Here is a 22,518-nt window from a genome sequence, read left to right as displayed (position 1 = left end):
AAATAGAAACTTAATATCATGCTAACCAAAGCTGACATCTAATGAATGTCGAGGGTAAGTTGAAGGTAATGTTTGTTGGTAACTTGGCATCTCTCTGCTATCAAAAGTCCTCAATTTAGCACTTTTTTCCTTAACTTCTACAAAAGTTCTGACACATGTTACACGGGCAGTCACTGTCCCACGGGGGAATAGACGAGTTCAGGGTTTGATTCCACAGCTAACCAAAACCCAAAGAACAGCTCGGCAGAGGCGCAGCGTGGTCCCATGGGATTCTCATGACCTCCTTGGTACTGTTCGTGGGCCTTGTACGTACGCTGTATAGTTTAGATAGAAGTGACAGCCAAACCTGCAGAACAATCCTTGGGCTCTAGAATTTATCCGGGCCAAAAAATCTTAATTGAGAATAAAAATTAATGAGAAATTCTATGAAGTTTTTTATGGTGCTCTAACCAGTGGCATACTTACTTGTTTTTTTTTACTCACTTGGAAAAAAAAATGATAGACATAAAAAAATAAAATAAAACTTATGAATCAATAAAAATAATAAGAATATTTTTATTTATAATTTCTTTTTTATATTTATATCTATTTTTTTCCTTTATAGTGAGTTCATAAAATAACTAATACGATAACACTTTTATTTTATGAACACTATAATTTTTTGTCGTTAATTAATAACATTTTATTAGTTATTTTGTTGATCAACTTGAAAAAAAAAAACATAAATAACAAGGATAGATAAATCATAAATAAAGATATTTTTACAAATTCATAAATTTTATTTTATTTTATATTTTTAACTTATCTCTTTCTTCAAAGTGTATTAAATGAAGTGGTTAATAAAATGTCAGTGGTTATGTATAATAAGATTTTTTTTTAATTAATCCCTAGCAACTCATATGAACATGCACCTCTTCGTACTAACAAAAAATATAATATATTTTACATGTGTAGTTAGAAATTTGAGGTATAAGTAGCTATAATATACATTGAGATATAAAAATTATATGCAAGGATAATTGCAAAAAGTATTTTATTGATTCGAGTTTCATTTTTCCTTCATATTTTTATAAATTATATTTTACATTTCGAGTAAAAAAAAAAACTCAAATAAAATGCAATATCGTTGATGTAAACTATTATATAAATGAAAATTATAATTTATAAAAGTATAGAGAAAAAAATAAAATCCAAATCAAAAGAGTTCTTGTAATTATCTTTTATTTATATAATACACACACACATAATTATCATAAGTTTTTGGATTAAAATACAACCTCTTAACCAGAAGAGATCATTTTATACGAAGGTGCCGCCACTGTTTACATTTTTCAATTTTAAAATTGAAAAAGTCAATTCCTCTATTTTATCCTAAAATAAAACCTTTTATTTTAGTTAAAATAAGTTCAAAGGTTTTTAATTTTTATCCTCGGAATAACACATGATATTTGTATGTCTCCAATTGGACATACTAAATGCTAATAATAAGACTTGGACAAGTTATTTTATTTATTTGGAGGTTTGAGGTTAAACTAAAATCAGAAAAAAAAAAAGCCTTTTCTATTGTATATAATTCTTAGGCCAATAGATTCCCATTGAATAAATAAATAAATAAATAAATAAATAACCGAAATCATTTGTTCGTATGGCCTTTTATCCTGCAACAAAGTTGGGTGAAGGGGACTTTTAATTAATGAAAATATATGTAGTGTGTGTGTGTGTGTGTGTGTTATAGAAAAGGAGTAAAAAGACGCATAATATTTATGTTTTTGTTTTTACCATGTTTTTATCTCTATTGTTGTTTTTTTAATATATTATAAGATTAGAACCAAACACTAATTGAATTTAAAAAATAATGTTGTCTATAAATATACAAAGTACAGTACCGAGGCATGATTTTTAGCCAAAGAAAGCATAAATCTCCTTACCATCACTCTTCTCTCCCAGTAGATGCAGAGATTACTTGGCTTAATCTGAACACAGAGGCAATACCCGATGAAGATCCAGTGCGATGTGTGTAACAAAGAAGAGGCATCGGTGTTTTGCACCGCTGACGAGGCAGCTCTTTGCGACACCTGTGACCACCGTGTTCACCATGCCAACAAGCTTGCTTCAAAGCACCAACGTTTTTCCCTTCTCCATCCTTCCTCAAAAAACTTCCCCATCTGTGATATCTGCCAGGTGTTTTTCCCTGTTAATTTGGCTCTTTGATTATTCATTTCTTGATAAATCATGGGGGTTGATGACTAGTTTCTTGTTTATTTTGTAGGAGAAACGGGCTTTCTTGTTCTGTCAACAAGACAGGGCGATTTTATGTAGAGAGTGTGATGGTCCAATACACACAGCAAACGAGCATACCCAGAAGCACAACAGGTTTCTTCTCACAGGAGTCAAGCTCTCTGCTACATCTGCTGTTTATATATCTTCTTCCTCTGTCACCAACAGTGGTGGTGATCTCGTTCCTGATTCAAAGTCTCAACAGCAGCAGCAGCAGCAGCAATCAATCAAGAAACCTGTGTTTGATGCTCCAGTGAATTCCAATCCACCTACAGTTCCCAGTACCTTATCTACAAACACAGAAGTAAACAAGGGTGGGGATAATTTGGTAACAAATGAAGGGTTTGGTTCAACAACAAGTAGTACTATATCAGAGTACTTGATGGAGACTCTTCCTGGCTGGCATGTTGAAGACTTTCTTGATTCCTCTACTACTCCCTTTGGTTTCTGTAAGGTTTGCATTTGATTCTTTCCTTCTTGGTCAATCATCTACTAATTATAATTTTCCTTTTTAGTACCGAATGGGGAAAGTTGCTTACTTTGATATCTTGCCTCAATTTTTAGAGAAATTTCTGTGTTTTGTAGATTGATGATGGTCTATTGCCGTTTATGGATGCTCATGATCTTGAGAGCAACATGAGTTCTTTCTCATCAGAAAGTTTGGGGCTTTGGGTCCCTCAAGCACCATCTACTCCATACACATCTCAACAGTATTATTATCCACAGTTGGTAGGGCAAAGTGGGTTCAAGGAGATAAAAGAGACCACAAACATGAAAGCTAACAGAAGGTTGGCAGATGATGTCTTCACTGTTCCACAGATCAGCCTCCCGGCCAATATAAGCTCTAAGAGATCTAGGCCCTTATGGTAGGGCCAAATTTTCATAATCTTTTCAGTCATCAAGAACAAGGCCTCGTGCTTTGTAATTTTGATCATATGTCTTTCAATCAAGGTTATTTTTTTTTAGTTGCTGGGTTTGAGTTGGTCTTCTTGTATATTGCCTTCTCTCTCTGTGGTATAATCATGGGTTTTGTTTCTGTCTTTTATACTTGCAAAACGCACAGCATTATGTGAACATGAATGAGATTTTCAGAACCTTTTTCTTTAGAATGGAAGATGAGTGAATCTTGCCAACGTAGTACCGAGCCCTGAAAAGATCAAAGAAGAATGAACCGACAAATTTGTCCTTTGTCTCTAAGAAGTAAGGGAAGTGACAGTTAAAGAAAGAGAAGTCGTCCCTTTTAGGTTTGTGTTATCAAGTGTCAAGATTTGAGATTAGATAAACATGAAGGAGAAGATAAACATGGCATGAACGATAATAACAGCGAAGATGATAGTGACGGGATAAGGAAGAGGGTGTTGAGTGGAGGCAAAAGTGATGCACAATCTCCTTGGTGCGCTCTGTGAAACTCTGTTATTTTGCTTCATTCCCATAACATTCCCCAATCCATTGCAATTGTGGGAAAAAAACTTCGCCTGGATAGTGGTGTTGAGACCATGGCATAAAACTCATCCATGTTGATCGGGACGACCCGTTAACTTGTTGATCTAGATCCAAATCCAACCCGAGTTTTATATGGAACAAGTTCAGAATTTGACCTAGACAAACTAGTATAAAATATAGATAAGGTCTAGTCAGGTTATTTTCAAGGATTTTTTTTACTAAAGTTTTGATTTTTTTTCAACCAACATTGTTTTTCATGAATAAACTTTTTATTAAGATTTTTATTTTAAATATATTCTTAAATTAAATGAATATGGCAAACCTTTCAGATCCAAGGTACTTGAACCCTTCATATTTGATGTCTCATTAATGATATTAAAGATTTTTTTTTTGCATCGAAGATAGATGACTTTTCAACTTTTTTTTTTTTTATGGAAACAATAAGTTTCAGAGTATATAATATCATCTCAACCATCCAGATAAAACACAAACTCTTCTTTTTCTAAAACAAATATACAGACTTTTGAACATTTACGAACTTAAAACTCAAGAATAAATATCTTTGTTCTTGGAATTTAAGGTTTTTTTAAGTTATTCATTACTTTAAATCATTTAATATATATTTCATAAAGATATTAATTTTATTATCGGAGAGTTTTTAAATTTCCTTGATTGAGACTATAGTTTGTAGGCATTCAAGACCTTCATAATTAATTTGGAGTTCTTTGGATTAAAAATAAATTCAAGTAATTTAATATATTAATGAATCACTATCTCAAACACTAAATAACTTTTTATTTATATATTTTAAAATTTATAATATCATCAGTTTTATTTAACAAAAAAATATAAAAAAATAATATTGTTTTGGAGTTAATCCAAGCTCGGTCAGATCATATATTAGGTCTAGTGGTTGACATAAGCATTCGTTTCCTCATCCTCTTTAACAAGGAAGCATTCCCTTCTTATCAGGTAATCTCAGGTTATGGATTGCATCATGTTTTGAAATTTGGATCCATGGCAGATTTGGTCAGGGGCAGGAAATTATCGACCTTCATCTGATTCCAACCAGAGTGAACATGTCCAGCCCATTTCTTGGAAAGAGATGAAGAAAAAAGTATAGCTAACCAACTCAATTATTCATTAAGTCCTCGTGCTGTTTGTTTTCTGTTTGTTTTTGTAGTTCAAGTGTGTCTCATAATTTTTTTAATTTGTTTTAATTATTTTAATATGTTATTGTCAAAATATTATTAAAAAAATAAAAAAGTTATTTTTATATATTTTTAAATAAAAAATACTTTAATAAACAAAACTAACTTATATCATCACAAAAATCATAATACAAGAGCACAGATTAAGCCAGCCTTTACAAACGGAATCTGAGCGAGAATAAACCCATCTTGGCGAGAATATATATATATATATATATATATATATATATATATATATATATATATCAGAAGTTGTTAGACAATCACATGCATGGGGATCTGGTTGAAGAAAAAAGAAAAGCATGAAAAAAAATGAAATACAATATTAGAGTGAATGGGCCCACCGTTAAGTTCCCTTAGACATATAACGGATGGGGGGCAAATCGGAACTTCGTAGAAATATCAGGATCGATACTATTAAAACACAAACTATAGGGACTGAAATGGAATGATTTTGAACTTGTACGATGGATCCGTTTCTGGTTTTTGAAAGTACACCAACGTGAAAAGGCAAGAAAGCTGGATTTCAGGAAGGATGGTGGGGGTACAGGTTGCGTAGTTCAGAGCCAGCTTTCCCGGTGAAGCTTCGGGATCACCCGTGACCCGCCTCATATGGTAACGGTAGAGAGTAAGAAGCCATTAATTGTTTCAATTAGAAAAATGGACCTTTCAATTTTTCTGGACCTAAAGTCAACATTGTTGTTGGTAAGGAACATTTTAAGAAATTATTTACAGGATAATAAAGATTGTTTTTTTTAAAAAATTAAAAATATATTAAAATAATATTTTTATTTTTAATACCAACAAATTAAAACAATAAATAAATAAATTTAAAAATACAGTCCAACTGCAATTTTAAACACCTTTAAATTCACCCATTTGAATATTTAGAAGGATAAAAATTCTTATTTTATAAGGAAAAATTAAGGCGCATAAATTTTTGCTTTTGAGGAATTTTTTTCAATAATAAATATATTAAGAAAATTAACGAGTAGCGGACCACATTAAAAAAAAATTACAAAAACAGTGGAACTTTTGACCCTATGAAAAACCAGCCAATGACATTTAATTTTCGGAGAAACTGCGTCGTTTCTTGAGTCCAATATCACCCCAAGCACCCAGTAGGGTTTAATGCTTTTTTACACAGATACTTTAGGGCTTTGTACAAATTAGTTAGCCTTAGTACTTCAATCAAGCTCTACTAACTTCAATCCACACTCTATTTCCGCTCCTGATAACAGAGAATGGGGAAGAAGAAATTCATCGACAAGAAAAAAGCCGCAACTTTCCAGTTATTTGCACGCGACTCCTCCGATCCCAATGTCGACGGCACTGACCAAGTTTTCGTGCGAGTCGACAACAATCCCTACTCAATAGACAACTTCTTGGCCGAAAACAAATGCTCCAGCAACAGCCGCTTCGATGACGATCCTAATTCAATTTTCGTCGGGGCCTTTGCCAGAGGATGTCAAGAGAGAGATTTTGGAATTAGGGTTTCCTGATGATGGTTATAATTATTTACTTCACTTAAGAGATATTAAAAGTAACGTTAACGGCTCAGGTTTTTATCAAAATCATAAAGCCAAGCTTCATCAGCTTCCTCATGATATCAAGGTTAGTGAAGTTTTTGTTTTGATTAGCTGGTTAGTTTTACTGTTTTCAAGTGACTGCAGTGAAAATGATAATGCTGGTGATTTTTGTCAGGCTTATGATGCATCGAGAATTGAAAAGTGAGGATAGGAATGATAAGTCAATTTATAATGTGGCGTCGAAGAGTGTTGGTGTTAGAGTTCAGAAAGTGGTTGATCCTGAAGTAGCGGCATTGCTGGATGATAGTGATTTGTCGCGGTTTGGTTCTGATGCTGAGGACTTGGAGGAGGATTTTGTTGTTCGTGCGAATATACCTGAGGGAGGGGAGGATTTGGGTGCTGATGTTGAGGGATCGGAGGTTGTTAATGAAGTTACCTGTGGATATGTTAGGTATGGTGGCGATCGAGAAAATGTGTTGGGATGCGGAGGGGTAGAGAAAGCAATGAATGTTCTTGTGGAGGCAAGAGGTTATCTTGGAGATAAGAAACAGCGGGTTCGTCGTCCTTTGGATGAGCAGTTTGATTCGGTGAGACTCTACTCCCTGGGTAGTTTTTTTCTAATTTGATCTGCATTTTCATATGAACTCGTTTTTTTTTTAAATTAATTTTCATGTCATGGCAGCTAGTCTTAAAATTTTATTCTGTTATATGCCATATGTGAGCGGCCAGAGAGAACCATCGATCGTAATTGTTTGACCTGTTATTTTTTAAAGATCACTTAGGATGTCATTGTTCTGAGTTTGGCATGACCTTATTTGTTTGAAAATCATCAAAGGGAAACATTTTTAACAAGAAAAGGTGCCGCATACTCTGTTCATCCTTGTTTCCTATGGAGCTTGAAGCTATTGCAGTTTCTTTTCGTATGTATCCGAGTAACAAGTTGGCTATGATGAGCTACAAAGCCATGGCTAGTTGGCTACCATTTTGTTGGAAAACATGGTGTCAATCAATGTTATAGATCATGGACTATATATTTGGGTTGTAATCTGTAATCTAAGCTGAGCAGCAATGGGAATCCGTGGATGACTTGTGCCGGACCTGTAGTGAGAGTTAAAAGGAGGAGAGGTAGAGAGGCAGGAGCTAGTGGACAGCCAGAAAACCAGATGAGATGACCCTTTTTAGCTAATCTGATACTATTATTGTTATAAAATATAGCTTGTATATTAGATAGATAAAGAGAAATTTATTTTATGGCAAGATTTTGTTTTACTTTATAATATAAGGGACACCAAATCATTTGAATGTTGGGAGGAAAAGTTAAAATTGATATATATATAAAGACACTTGGCATTATGGAATATAATTTTTTTTAATTTTCATATTAATTAATTAATTGCATGACATCTATGTTAAGTTCTGATAATTTGAATAAATATTGACTTTTGAATCTTATAGACATTGGTATGAAGAAATGCCTTTAAATTCTATGAACAAGGTTTGCTTTTAAAGTCTTGCATATATGTTGTTTTGAAATGTTGTTATTTTTTTTATAAATAAAAAAATATTATTTTTATTATAAATATCAGTTTGTTTTCGACAAAATCTATTAGAAAAACAATCTTCTTTTCCTCTTTATCTTTTTCCAAAAAACTTTTTATTTACTTTATTAGAAATAAAACAAAGATTTTTAATAAACTTGTCTATAAATTTAAGATTTTGCTATATCCTGAATGTATATTGTTTTAACCCTGCAAAAAATAAATATAATGAGAGCAATTAATCTCACGATTTAAAATCTATTTGCTATACTCATTAATACAACAATTATCACCATCCATGCATTCTTACAAACAAACTAGGTGGAATGCCTCCACTTATTTAAATAATTCAAAGTATATTTATAAGCATTTTATAGCATGATCATCAAAAGAATCCAGAATACGAGAAGCACAGCTTTGCTGCTCTTAGTGGGGAATGGGAGCATAATAGCCTCCACCGGATCTAGGCACAGGATCCCAGTTGCTGTAGTCTTCTACCATATCGACCGGATGAATCTCAGTGTGCTGTTCAAGTCCTTCCTTCTGATATTCCTTGAATCGGCGGGAGGAAAGGGATGCCGAAGATGATATTTGTGCTGGAGGCCATGCTGCTGATGATTCTGTTGTTATCTTGGGCATCAGTGTCATCAAAACCATCACTATCATGCATGAAATGTGCACAACTGACCTTCCATTTAAGGTCGTCATGTATATCCTGTGCCTGTATTTCAGCTTTGTCGATCGTCTTATTTGATTTTCCCGGCACGTCTAGTGGCAACTTCTACTACTACGTATATATCGGACCTGATTTGAGCAAATTTGGGAGGCTAAGGTAGTATTGCGATGGCTAGGGGTACCCAAATTAAATTCTTCCTTCTTTCACACCCAATGAATGATACAGCATGATCCTCGCATGTTTTTCGATGAAAGCAACAGTACTCTGTGTCGTGACACTATCGGAAAATAGTTGTCTTGGAATGCCAAACCAGCAGTACAGAAGTAGCATCTCCATATAATCTCAAGTACTCGTGTGCTCCTTGTCTCGTGTAAACTAAAATAATTCGAATGCTAAGGATGTCAGAAAGCATTTTCTTATTAAAAATTAAAAAAATTAAAAATAAATGTGAATTTATTGTTAATCCTTGTGAACAGTGCTTTGTTAAAAAAAATTAGTTTTATTTTTTAATTTTATTTTTTTGGTATTGGTTTCGATTTAAGGATAGACCGGTCTTATAACTTGAGTCACGAGTTTGATAAGTAAACTCCAGTTAACTCGAGTTTTTTTTTAATTTCTTCCTTTAACATTAACTTAATTAAGAATTAAAATTTATAATTTGTTTTAATTTTTATTCTATAAATTTATCACGGTTTTATGATCCAGATCGCAGTTTTAATAGATTAACTCGAATTGATTTAAAATGTTGTCATCTCAAGATTTTAAAAAAATATATTTTGAGATTTTTTTGACTTAAAATTATATTTTTACCATTGATTCGAGTTGGTTTTAGACAAATTAACTCGGTAATGTTGAATCAACCTTACTATGGTTCAAAATTATTTTTTCTACTCAAAAAACATGTCAACATTGAATATATATTTTTAAAAAAATTAAAAAACAAAAATTAATCTAACAACTTAACACGAGAATGATCTACTAAAATATATTACTCCAAAGTGAATCACTTGTTTTTAAATGTAAAAAAAAAAAAATCCCTTATCTCTGTGTATACAAGATAGTTCGAGGATAGCAATCATTCTTTAATTTGACTAACAAATTTTAAGATATTGGTACGTCTTGATAATGATGGTAGGAGGTGCGTTAATGATGATGACCACGTTGTTGGCTGTATGGAAAATTAACTTGATGCGTGGACAACTATCAATAATTATTTTAAAGAATGCTTTGTTATTATGTTTTAAAAATATTTTAAATTTTATTTATTTATTTTTCAAATTAATTTTTAATATTTTTAGATATTTAATGTGTTGGTATTAAAAATAAATTTTAAAAAATAAAATAAATTATTTTTATATATTTTTATATAAAAATTATTTTGAAAAGTAACGGTATCATAATAATAAATAAATTTTAAAATTTTATTCTTTAAAATATTTTTATTTTAAAATACATTAAAATAATTATCACATATGACTACAAAAATGGATCTTGCTAAGGCGTATGACAGAGTAGATTGCTTTCCGAATAAATGCGTAGAGCTCATTATGAATTGTGTTTCCCAGTCTTCTTTATCTATTGTGTGGAATGGTCAAAGGCTTTCCTCCTTTCAGCCTAAACGGGGTCTCGACAGGGATTATAAAAAATTGCTTGTTTTTATATTTTAAAAATAAAATAAAATAATTTATTTATTTTTTAAATTTATTTTTAAATTTTTTTAGATTAGTTTGATGTGCTAATATTAAAAATAAAAAAAAATTCAATATATTTCAATGCGAAAAATATTTTAAAAAACAACCACTATCACAGTAGCAAACGGGCTCTAAAAAATATTTAGTGTGTTTTTTTTAAAAAATATATTAAAATAATTTATTTTTTTAATATCAGTACATCCAAACAATTAAAAATAATATAAAAAAATTAATCTAAAAAATATTGCAAAACAATGGTTAAACTGCTTGAGCTAAACATGCCTAAAACTTTAAGGAAGTTGTTGGTTTATCATCATCATTTGCAGGAACAACTTCATAATTATAATCATTCTGGCCCTTCCCCACCAAAAGAAAAAAGAAATTGTCTTACCATTTTTGGCCCTTCCCCACCAAAGTTGCTTAATCTGGAACTAGCTGTGAGTCTTGGCGCCATGGCCAGGAAAACACGGTTACTTTAGCTGAACTGTTGAGCCATTTTTCGTTATTGCAAGACATTTCCTTCAAATGGGCAAGGAATTGCAGACCAAGTCGGTCAAAAACAAGCTTTTGAAGGCAGTTTATTGCTTCGAAGCTCATGCCTCTTGTTGCATTTTACCTATTGAGTTGTGGGGGGTTTTTGGCATAGTTCGTCCCTCAGCTAAAACAAAATGTTTTATTGGACCTCTCTGCCAACATGATGTTGCATCATATCTATGCACAAAATGTTCGAAATAAACTTGATAATTTTTTTCAATAATTCTTTTTGTCACGATTTTAATGGTCAATCCTTAATTTCTAATGACGATAGCTAACAAAGGGTTATTACTGAATAAAAAGTTGCTGTGGAAAGACACGAAGCAAATTCATTTTACCTAATACGCATCAGCCATGAACATGTATAAACATCAAATTCATTTCTACATTTGATGAAATTGTTCATATCCATACCCGAGGAAGCAGTGTTCAAATTCAAACTCCGACACGATCATCTCCAAGAGAAAACCACATTACATGCATAAAGACACCCACAGCATTCACACACACATGCAGGAAGGCTGCTTCGAAAAGAACTAATAAATGTTTCAGAAATTGGAAGGGATAATCATAATATACATCATTTCAAACATTTGAATAGTGGAACGGAGGAGAGAGGAGAGAAAGAGAATCTAGAACACTACTGGAAACAGGGATCAAAGATACAGATGCCACTTTAGACCATTTATTTTTCAATATGATGCCCACAGAACACATTGATGAGATAAATATTTCACACTGAACAATTAGAATAACAGGACGGGATATCCACAAAAGAACTTGAAAGAGTTACCGATCATTGTGAGATTGCAAAGGGAGACAGGTGCACTTATCTTTCATTGCTTCAGCCTCACTTCCATACTCTTTGAATATGTACTCATCCTGCTTAAATGCGGGAGGCACCTTCCCCTCACTGTAGCACTGGTTACATAGACTAAAATGAGATTTTATCTCCTTGAAGCGGGAACCAATAATCGGGTAGCGGCAAACAGAGCAAACATAGTGTCCATGGCGGTTCCTATCCCCAGATTCGAGCTTCATCAGAGTTGACATAATACCAAAGCCCCAATCAGGATCATCGAACATCACAAGAAACTCCTTGAAAGACACCATTGAAGAATCTGCTTCTCCATGAACCTCTAGCATTTCACTAACTCCGTGAGAGGGAACATAAATAGCCCTCAGAAACTTGATGAAAGTGACAGCATCAGCCGCCTTAATCTGAGAACCACTTTCACTCACAGGACGCCATAAGAGTGCATCAAAAGCAACCCGTTTTCGCTTTTCAGGATTGCCACTGCAAATGGGGGCAAGAATGGCATAGAACATGCCTAAATCCACCCTGCCTTGGCCTGTCTCATCAAAAACAGAGAGGATCCTCTCATTTATGGCCTTGACAGCCCCCTGGAAGGTTTCAGGCTTCAGAAAATTAAGCAACCGCCTCAAAACTTCCTCTAAGTTAGGTTTGCGTATTGATTTCTCAGGAACACCGCCACCAGAATAAGATACTGGTACATCATTTTCACTCATTTCCTTCTTCAAAAGCTCCACGTCACATCGACTCAACCTGGTAATCCTCTGAAACGCCCTGATTTGAAGAGCATTAGCTAAATCCTGCCTCAATGTAGTTTTGTCATTCAGTCTCTTAAATTTTGAAGGTTCTACAATGACAAACACTCCCTCCCCATTGGCACCCCCATTGCCCTTTACTTTCTTCTTCTGTATCTGCTTCAAATGTGATATTGCATCATGCAATTCAACCCTATTTGTCAATTTCAATGCTTCCTTCAAAGCTTTCTTAGCTTCCTCTGTCTCCCCAGCCCCCAACAACGAGACAGCCCTATTAAGCTGAGCCCGCCAGTGGTTTGGCCAGACAGCTAAAACCCTGGTATACATCTCAGAAGCTCTCTGAAACCTACCCAGATCCATGTACAGCCCGCCTAAATTATACAAAGCATCCACATGGCCAGGTTTCAAATCAATTGCCTTTTGAAACACCTCTATTGCCTTCTCATCGTCACCCATGGCATGTAAAGCAGAGGCTAAATCACAATGAGCATCAGCAAAGTCTGGTTTCATAAAAATAGCCTCTTCCAAGGCCTTAACAGCAGCCTTATATTCCCCTACCCCAAAAAGAGCACTACCCAAAAGTTTCAGAGCTCTAAAATGAGTTGGACAAAGAATAGCAGCTTCTCTATAATACTCACAAGCACTTAAAACCATGCCTTCACCTTCCAGCGCAATCCCGAGATTTACATAAATCTGAGGAAGCAAATAACCCCATTGATTCCCACCTGCCTCCGCTGCCTCCAAGGCCAACAAAAACTCCTCTTTAGCCTCTTTATACTTTCCAAGCACATATAAACAATTCCCAGCTCTAAAATGTGGCCTAACATCCACCGGCTGCAACTCACAAGCTCTCTTAAAACTAACCAACGCCTCCTTGAACAACTGATGATCATACAAAACCCTTCCAATTGCCATATGCCCATCAAATGCCTCTTCTCTTGATCTCGCTCCATCAGCTCTGCTCCTCAAAACCCCCAATTCTTTCACAAAAAGTGCATAATCACTCCCGGACTCTTCCCAAAACACCCTCTTATCCGAGATCTCCGAAGATGGCCCCAATTCCCTCGACCACCCAGCATCTGAAAACGCATCAAAATTATCAGCTTTATATTTCCCATCTTTCGCCTGCTTCGCTTTCAATCTCTTAATCAAAATCTCCAAATCATCCACAATTTTCCACGTGTCATCAAAAACAATCCCGTGATTTGGCGACACCGCCCAATCAGCCGTCCTCTGCTTCTTCTGCGACTCAATAACCCTCTCATCCACAATTGACGACGACGACGCCTCCACCTCGATCGAGCTCCCTTTATTATCACCATTCAGCTCCAACTCAAGCGCATCAAAATCACGGTCCACGTCACCAGCTCCATCATCATAAGTACGCAACAAACCATCATACGTTAACCCTTTCTCCCCATCAATAAACTCTCCGTAAGTGCGGAAAACTTCGTCAAGAATCGCATTGATTTGCTCCTCACTGAATTTAACTCTAGGATTTACAGCCACCACCAAAGCTGCCATTTCATCTCTGTTGAGACCTCCATCCCGGTTCCCGTCAAATTGTTGGAAAATTCTCTTCACTTTCTCTGATCTAGTCCCTCTCGTCGTCATTTTAGGGTTTCAGTGAAAGAGCACCCAGACAGAAATGATAATAATGCAATAAATCGATAAATGTTAGGGTTCTGGTGGCAGAGGGTGATTATTATTTATTATTGATATTGTTATTTGGGGTATTTTTAGGGTTAGGGTTTGATTTGTTGCATTTTCTTTCGAAGAGGAAAGGTCAGGAGAAGGGAGTGATTTTTGCAGCAGCAGCTATCTGAGTTTTATTTATTTATTATTTTATTTTCTGGCTTCGATGATGGGTGGTGGTGGCCTGGTGGGGCTATGGTGCCCCCGCCTGGAGAAGTCTTTTTGCATTCTCCCGTGTCTTAAATTTAATTAATTTTGTGGCGACTTTTGTTTCTTGCGGTGGCAGTTGCTAATTGGCTACTTTAGTAACAACATAAAGGAGTGCCAGCTGACACGTGGGAGAATGATTGTTATTTTGTTTTATTTTTGTCACTATCGTGCATAACTTTTTTTTTTGTTTTTTGGATGAGGTTGCCCTGAACGACTGATATTGATGAGGGCAGCGGTTAATTTTTTTATATATTTTATATTTTTTTAATTTAATTCTCTCTAGTAAAAATAGAAAGAAAAAAATTTGTGTATGAGTTTTATTTGAGTGCATTTTAAAAATGTATCTGACTTAAAAAATATTAAATTTATATTTTTATGTGTTGATATTAAAAATAAATTAAAAAAAATATTTTAATATATTTACATCATAATACTCAACACATGACAAAAAAAAAGATCTATAAAAACTATTTAAGAATATAATAACACTTTAATTTTTTGAAAGTAAAAAAACAAGAAAATAATTTATTTTTTTTAGACATGATCTTTAAAATTTGTATTGAATTTAAAAAACATGTTTTTGATGATTTTCATAATTGTGTTTGCATATTTTCTACTGTTTTAAAAATAAAAATAAATAAATAGTGATTATTACTATATTATTCTTTTACATGCAACCATCTTTATCAACGTAAAACATTTTAAAAAAATCTTTTATGTTTTTTTATGTTTGGTTAATGTCATAAATTTATTTTTATTATAAATCCATTACAGAATATTTTTTTTGAGTTAATGAGTAACGTTTACTTTCTTATGATAATCTTTTATTTAAATGAAATAAAATTAATACTTTATTATTAAATTATTAATAATACAAAATAATGATGATTATATGTCACGATTAAAATCATTTATAATATTAACATGTTTTTATGTGTTTTTTTTATTGTTTTTCCAATTTTTAATTGAAAAGGAAAGAATGGAATTGGGAAAGGAATTGAAAACATGTATAAAAAGTAGTTTTTCTATTACTGCATGGTCTCATAGTTTCACACTTGCCTCGACAAGTAATTCTATATATAAAATAAAACATTAATCAATTATGTTAACGGTGCAAATACATTAATATTTGAACTAATTAATAATATTACTAATTAGTCTCATAGCTTCTCATTTTATTTAATAAATTAAAATAATTTTTCATTACTGGATAATCTTATAGTTTCCCACTTCACTCAACAAGGAACATCTATTTATGAAGGGACACATTAATAAGGCATGTTTTTGGTGCAATTATACTAGTATTTAAACCAGTACGATTATTAAATAGTCTCATAGTTTCTCACTTTCCATAACGAGTAATATCCATTTACAAAGGAACACGATAATCAGGTGTACCAACGGTGCATTTACATTAATATTTTAGATAGGACGAACTGACGAAGTTACGCGTGTAGAATAAAGTTAGCGGATTTTTTGCTCTAGAAACGTGCTCGACCATTGGCACGGATTCAGGTATTACTAAAATTGAAAGAATACTTTTTAAAAATACTAAGATTGTATTATAATCAACTGAAATATCTGAATTTTGAATAATCTATATCATAAAATTATAAAATTTATATTTCAATTGAATAATGATAAAATTAAAAAATTAACATCTAAATATATAACAAAAAAAAAATTAAACGAGTTTGAGTTAACTTGTTAGTCTTGTATTTCAAGTCATACTTCATATTGTATTTGACAATAAAAAAAATAGACACATAAAACTTAATATAAAAGAAGCTGACTTGATTTTGAAAAAAAAAATATTAAAAAAATATTTAAATAATAAATGATGATTTTTTAAAATAGTTCAGATAATTGAAAATAACATAAAAAAATAAACATGCTATATGCGTGGAACTCATATAACTAAAGTATGTCTAATATTTTTAAGTTAAATAAAAAAACAATAAATCATGTTTTAAAGTTAAATAAGAAGAAAGAGACATTTAAATATAAAAAAAGATATGATTTTAAAAAAATAAATTAAGGGAAAATGCATTAAATAAATAAATAAACAGCAAACTCTATGCTTGAGCCTACCAGCCAAGGCCTAATGCACCCGGACCTCAACAAAAAAATTAGGAGCATGGGCCATCCAGCCCAGACTAGCACTCTTGAGCTTAATATTTTTTTTTTCCTATTAGAGTGGACAGTGTGTGTATATTAAAAAAAACTGCAGACAATTCGTCGTTTGCAACTCAAATTTTGATAAAGTGTTGCTGGAATATCAGGCCAAGAATATTTTACTAAATTCCAATATTTTTTTCTACTAAAAAACACTTACAAAATAATTCAAATAATAGGTTAACTTATTTATGCAATCAAACAACTCATAAATCATTCAAAACACAAAAAATTCAACTAGAAATCCATATTTTTTTCCATGTCAATTCTATTTTTTTAAGCAGCTTCAATATGAAGAAACTCCTTAATAAAACGCATATCATATAATGAAACTTGTTGATACTAATATTAATTATTTTGATGGTAAAAAATCAATGTTAACTAATATATATATTTTTTATTATTAGAATACAGTGACTCTCTCTCTTTTCTTTTTTGTATATACTAAATTTTAGAAAACAACATGGACCAAAAATCCATAAAGAAAGGATAAAATTATCAGAGTTAACTTTTAACGCTGATTTCAAAAAATACGTCTAGGCCCCGTTTGTTTGATGGAAAGTATTTTTTTTTAAGTGTATTCCTGGAAGGTGAATTATTTTCCGATGTTTGGTAATGCTATGAAAAATAAATTGAAAAATATTTTTTAATGTTTGGTTATGTCATGAAAAATAAGTTGGAAAATAACTTATTAATATTTTTTTCAAGTTTATTAAAATAATAAGGAACAAAACTTATAAATTAAAAAGTTGAAAGAAAATGAAATTGAAAAAAAAATATAATTTCATAAATTATCTCAAATAAAATAAATAACAATCAAAATAATAGAGATCAAATTTAACAGATAAAAAAATTAAAAGATGATGAAATAATAATAATAATAATAATAATTTCATAAATTATTTCAAATAAAATAAGTAACAATCAAAATAATAAGGACTAAATTTGATAGATAAAATATTTCAATTAAAAAAATAACAAGAGAAAAACAAAAAACAATCATAAAAAATAAGGACCAAAATTAATATAAAAATCAAATTATATTAAATTCTAATAGGTGAAATTGAAAAAAAAAGATTCAAAATAAAATATATATCAATCAAAAGTTTGAAGACCAAATCTGTTATAATTAACAAATAATATGATATTTCTAATTTTTTCACAACTTCTGAAAAGTGTTTTCTGTCCAAAATAAAAGGAAAATACTTTCTTGAAAACCAAATCAAATTTTTATTTGATTGAAAAGTGTTTTCTGTTGATTAATTTTTTTAATAATATATAAACACAAAAAAATTTAGAAAGTAATTTTTAAAAAATCAATTTCCGCTAGTTTTTTTTTTTTTACCTTGAAAGTTACTCACCATGAATTTTGGGCATATAAATCAAATCGTTAAAAAAAAAAAAGTTATGTTATAAAAAAGAACATATTTCATTGTATAAATTCACATCGAAATACGAGAGTGACTGGAATGCATTTATACACAGTAACAACCCACGACTCTTGAATTTTGTTTTGTTAATCAATGAACGTGAACATGGTTTTAGGTACCTAGTTTAAATTATTTTGTTTTTTATATATTTTCTCTCGATATGTTTTATACAGAAGTTGAGGAGATGTTACTGTGAGTTTTCTTTTTTATTATCTACGAAGAGAAAAATTGATTAAACTATAGACATTAAGAACAAAATAAATTAAATTTATAAATAACTATAAATTTATTTATTATTATTATTATTTAGAATTATCGTGTGAACTAAACTTATTTTCAAACAAACGTAACATAATTAACAAATAGAAAATTTATTGATACTGCAGCATAATTTTTAAATCTGGTTTAAGGTTTAACTCGCAAAAGAGCATGGATTATTGATTAATTAATTTTCAAATTATTGGGTAAATCTAAATTAATTTTTTTTATTTTAAAAAACAGTAATAATGACATGGTAAAGTTTAAATCAAATTAATTAGATCAAGGTAAATTAGTTTAGTCAATTATATTTCACCGAGTCAATATCTTTTTCCTATTCAATTTAAAATCGGGCCAAGCCAGGTAGATTGTTGTGCTTCATAAGCTTGAGTTTTGTTTAGCATCGTAATCCAATTATTCAATTATATTTTTGAGATATTTTTATTTTTTTTAATTTTAAATTAATTATATCTTGATATTTTTAGATTTTTTTAAGTATTAATATTAAAAATTAATTTTAAAAAATAAAAAGAATATTATTTTAAAACAATTATAAACAAAAAAAATACTTTATACTTTAAAAAATAATCTCTTATATTTACAAAAATATCTTTAATAAATTCGTTAGATTAGTTAATTATGTACAAATCCATGTTAATTCAAGGAAAAAAAAAAAAGCCTTTAGTGTTTTTTCCCCTTGCAATAGAAGCGCGGATGATCGCGGGTCGTATAAATCCTCAATCAAAACAGTATTCTTGTATCTCTTGTTTTCCCTCCAAAAATCGAAACCTTTCCAACCTTCGACCCCTCTGATGAGCAATGAAAGTACACCGCTATAAACATGACAACACCAGACTCCATCCGTACAGCAGCAAATCGTTATGGATCCTTGCTACAAATATGCTGCCTTCAAAGTCCCATCTCTTACTCCCTTGCCCGTCCTGTCCATGCCCACATGATAGCTTCTGGGTTCCAGCCACGTGGCCACATACTCAACCGTCTGATCGACATCTACAGCAAATCCTCAAAATTGAACTACGCTCGCTACCTGTTCGACGAAATCCCTCAACCAGATATTGTTGCAAGAACAACACTGATTGCTGCGTATTCTGCTGCAGGGGATCTAAAACTTTCGCGTAAGATATTTTCAGATACCCCGTTAGGAATGCGAGACTCTGTTTTTTATAACGCGATGATCACTGCTTATTCGCATAATCATGATGGTCATGCTGCTATTGAACTATTCTGTGATATGCAGAGGGATAATTTTAGGCCTGATAATTATACGTTTACGAGTGTTCTTGGTGCATTGGCACTCGTTGCTGAAAAAGAGAAGCACTGCCAGCAGTTGCATTGTGCAGTGGTTAAGTCGGGAACTGGGTTCGTCACTTCAGTATTAAACGCGCTAATTTCTTCTTATGTGAAGTGTGCAGCTTCACCGTCAGCACAATCATCGTCCTTGATGGCTGAGGCTAGGAAGTTGTTTGATGAAATGCCTAACAGAGATGAGTTGTCATGGACTACTATAATTACTGGGTATGTGAAGAATAATGATCTTGACGCAGCCAAAGAGTTTCTAAATGGGACGAGCAAGAAATTAGGGGTCGCATGGAATGCCATGATTTCAGGTTATGCGCATCGTGGGCTATATCTAGAAGCGTTTGAGATGTTCAGGAAGATGATTATGTCAAAAATTCAGTTGGATGAGTTTACTTTTACAAGCGTTATTAGCGTTTGTGCAAATGCTGGATGCTTTCGGCTTGGAAAGGAAATGCATGCTTACTTCCTAAAAACCGTGGCAAACCCAGCACCGGACGTTGCAATGCCTGTGAACAATGCATTGATTACGTTCTACTGGAAATGTGGTAAAGTTGATATCGCCCAGGAGATATTTAATAAGATGCCCGAAAGGGATCTTGTTTCATGGAATATAATCTTATCAGGGTATGTGAATGTTAGGTGCATGGATGAAGCTAAATCCTTTTTCAACGAGATGCCTGAGAAAAATATTTTGTCATGGATTATAATGATATCTGGATTAGCACAGATTGGGTTTGCGGAAGAGGCCTTGAAGTTTTTCAACCGGATGAAATTGCAGGGTTTTGAACCATGTGATTATGCATTTGCAGGAGCTATTATATCTTGTTCTGTGCTTGGATCATTAAAGCATGGACGCCAGCTCCATGCTCAAGTTGTTAGGTATGGGTATGAATCAAGCCTTTCAGCTGGAAATGCACTGATCACAATGTATGCAAGATGTGGTGTTGTTGACGCAGCACATTGTTTATTCATTAATATGCCTTGTGTGGACGCAATATCTTGGAATGCCATGATCGCAGCTCTGGGGCAACATGGACAAGGTACTCAAGCAATTGAACTTTTTGAAGAGATGCTGAAGGAAGGCATATTGCCTGATCGGATATCCTTTCTTACAGTTATTTCTGCTTGTAGCCATGCAGGTTTAGTTAAAGAAGGCCGTAAATATTTTGATTCAATGCATAACGTTTATGGTGTAAACCCAGATGAAGAACATTATGCACGCATTATTGATTTGTTATGTCGAGCTGGGAAATTCTCAGAAGCAAAGGAGGTGATGGAATCAATGCCTTTTGAGCCTGGTGCACCAATCTGGGAAGCACTTTTAGCTGGTTGCCGGATTCATGGGAATATAGATTTGGGGATTGAAGCTGCAGAGCGACTCTTTGAGCTCAAACCTCAACATGACGGAACCTATGTACTGTTGTCAAATATGTATGCTGTAGCTGGCCAGTGGAATGACATGGCCAAAGTGCGGAAACTAATGAGGGACCGTGGGGTGAAAAAGGAGCCTGGGTGTAGTTGGATTGAGGTAGAAAACAAGGTCCATTCATTTTTGGTTGGCGATGCTAATCATCCTGAGGTGCGACAAATTTACAATTACCTTGAGCAACTGGTCTTGGAAATGAGAAAGATAGGGTATGTGCCTGACACAAAGTATGTGTTGCATGATGTGGAATCTGATCTAAAGGAACATGAGTTGTCTACTCATAGTGAGAAGCTCGCAGTTGCTTATGGATTTATGAAACTTCCCCATGGAGCTACGGTCAGGGTTTTTAAGAATCTTAGGATCTGTGGTGATTGCCACAATGCCTTCAAGTTTATGTCAAAAGTTGTGGGAAGAGAAATTATAGTGAGAGATGGAAAGAGGTTTCATCACTTTAGGGATGGTAAATGCTCTTGTGGCGATTACTGGTAGGCACAATTTCTGTTAAAATCTGGGAAGGGTAAAGTTGAAAGCAGAAATGTGGCGTGACTGATTAATAAATTCCATTTGGAGCCTCTGTTACCACAACTGCAACTTCTGATACACGTGATTTCTCTCCGAAGGATCATGCAACAGTGCAAAACTAACCAGAGGTTTCTAGCCGTTTTTTTATATTGATATAAAAGAAACTCAAGAAAAAGTATTCTCTCTTGCAATCTCCAATGACAGGATCGATTTTCATCGAAAGGTTGCCAGATGACCTTAGTTATAATAATTTCTTCAAAATAGAAAAAAACCTCTTCTGAAGGATATGCATCTCAGAATTTCTCTCTGCAGCGTTGCATTTATTAGTCTTTTTTATTCTTATTCTGACAAAGCTGTGTTTATGCAGAAAGAGTTAAATTCTGTCAAAGAGCAAGTTGTTGGATTTTCATGCTTGAATTATCAAATTCAAATTGGCTTTCAAGGATTTGAGGTGCCCCTTTATCGTGTTCTTTTGCTTCAGCTATCTAACTGCATGCGCTCTCTTTTCACATGCTTTTTGTTGGATTTTAATGAACGTCAAGCATCAAAATCCAATGAGGTAATTCGAGCAAGTTTTTATCTATATTCAGAGTTTCTGCCACTGGACTGTGATGCTTTTTAACCAGGTTGACAGCAGCATTGTATATCTGTTAAGGCAAGTTACTTACTGGATGACGGGGATTTGACAGCTGGGGAATATCAGGTATCAACTAAAGTTCTACCGCTTATCATCCTTATTTTATCCTCGACGTGGTTGCTGATGTATCAAGTGATGGCCAATAAGCTTCATGTAATGGTGAAGAGACCAATTCTTTAATTGAAATCCGAACAAAATTGCAGATACAGTGAACAAGTAGCATCATTGAATAGGGGCAAGTGCATTTTATAGCTTCAGCTGCCCTGCTTGGAATATGAAATGTAATACTATATTTGACAATTTTGTTCAGGAATAACCTTTCGTTGACGCTAACATTCCATCTGTGCGTTCCATTTTAGGCATTTACCCGTTTATCA

The 22,518-nt window shown here is 33.0% G+C and overlaps 4 protein-coding genes across 10 annotated transcripts; 3 read left to right on the top strand and 1 right to left on the bottom strand.

The window, feature by feature from the left end:
- Positions 1–1,866: 1,866 nt before the first annotated feature.
- LOC7479705 (B-box zinc finger protein 21) lies at positions 1,867–3,320 on the top strand. Its single transcript, XM_002301966.4, has 3 exons — positions 1,867–2,181; positions 2,270–2,731; positions 2,863–3,320. The coding sequence occupies exons 1-3, from the start codon at positions 1,996–1,998 to the stop codon at positions 3,145–3,147; spliced, it is 933 nt and encodes a 310-aa protein (XP_002302002.1). The 5' UTR covers positions 1,867–1,995; the 3' UTR covers positions 3,148–3,320.
- Positions 3,321–6,017: 2,697 nt separating this feature from the next.
- Positions 6,018–7,717, top strand: LOC7490674 (uncharacterized). Its single transcript, XM_024594941.2, has 3 exons — positions 6,018–6,545; positions 6,636–7,047; positions 7,296–7,717. The coding sequence occupies exons 1-3, from the start codon at positions 6,535–6,537 to the stop codon at positions 7,476–7,478; spliced, it is 606 nt and encodes a 201-aa protein (XP_024450709.1). The 5' UTR covers positions 6,018–6,534; the 3' UTR covers positions 7,479–7,717.
- Positions 7,718–11,424: 3,707 nt separating this feature from the next.
- On the bottom strand, positions 11,425–14,381 carry LOC7490673 (uncharacterized TPR repeat-containing protein At1g05150). Its single transcript, XM_002300695.4, has one exon. It carries the CDS (start codon positions 14,080–14,082, stop codon positions 11,689–11,691), a length of 2,394 nt encoding a protein of 797 aa, XP_002300731.1. The 5' UTR covers positions 14,083–14,381; the 3' UTR covers positions 11,425–11,688.
- A 4,518-nt stretch (positions 14,382–18,899) lies between these two features.
- LOC7479704 (pentatricopeptide repeat-containing protein At1g25360) lies at positions 18,900–22,476 on the top strand. 7 transcript variants are annotated; one of them, XM_052450244.1, is made up of 3 exons: positions 18,900–21,632; positions 21,872–21,955; positions 22,095–22,476. In XM_052450244.1, the coding sequence occupies exon 1, from the start codon at positions 19,078–19,080 to the stop codon at positions 21,469–21,471; it is 2,394 nt and encodes a 797-aa protein (XP_052306204.1). In that variant the 5' UTR covers positions 18,900–19,077; the 3' UTR covers positions 21,472–21,632; positions 21,872–21,955; positions 22,095–22,476. The 7 variants fall into 7 exon arrangements, with proteins under 7 accessions (XP_052306204.1, XP_052306203.1, XP_002302000.3 ...); XM_052450243.1 differs by having other exon boundaries at positions 18,900–21,727; XM_002301964.4 differs by having other exon boundaries at positions 21,872–22,476.
- Positions 22,477–22,518: the final 42 nt, after the last annotated feature.

This window comes from Populus trichocarpa, chromosome 2, assembly GCF_000002775.5.
Source record: "Populus trichocarpa isolate Nisqually-1 chromosome 2, P.trichocarpa_v4.1, whole genome shotgun sequence".
Lineage (NCBI taxonomy): Eukaryota > Viridiplantae > Streptophyta > Magnoliopsida > Malpighiales > Salicaceae > Populus > Populus trichocarpa.
The sequence above is the reverse complement of the archived record's forward strand: the minus strand, read 5'-3'. Positions and strand labels throughout refer to the sequence as shown.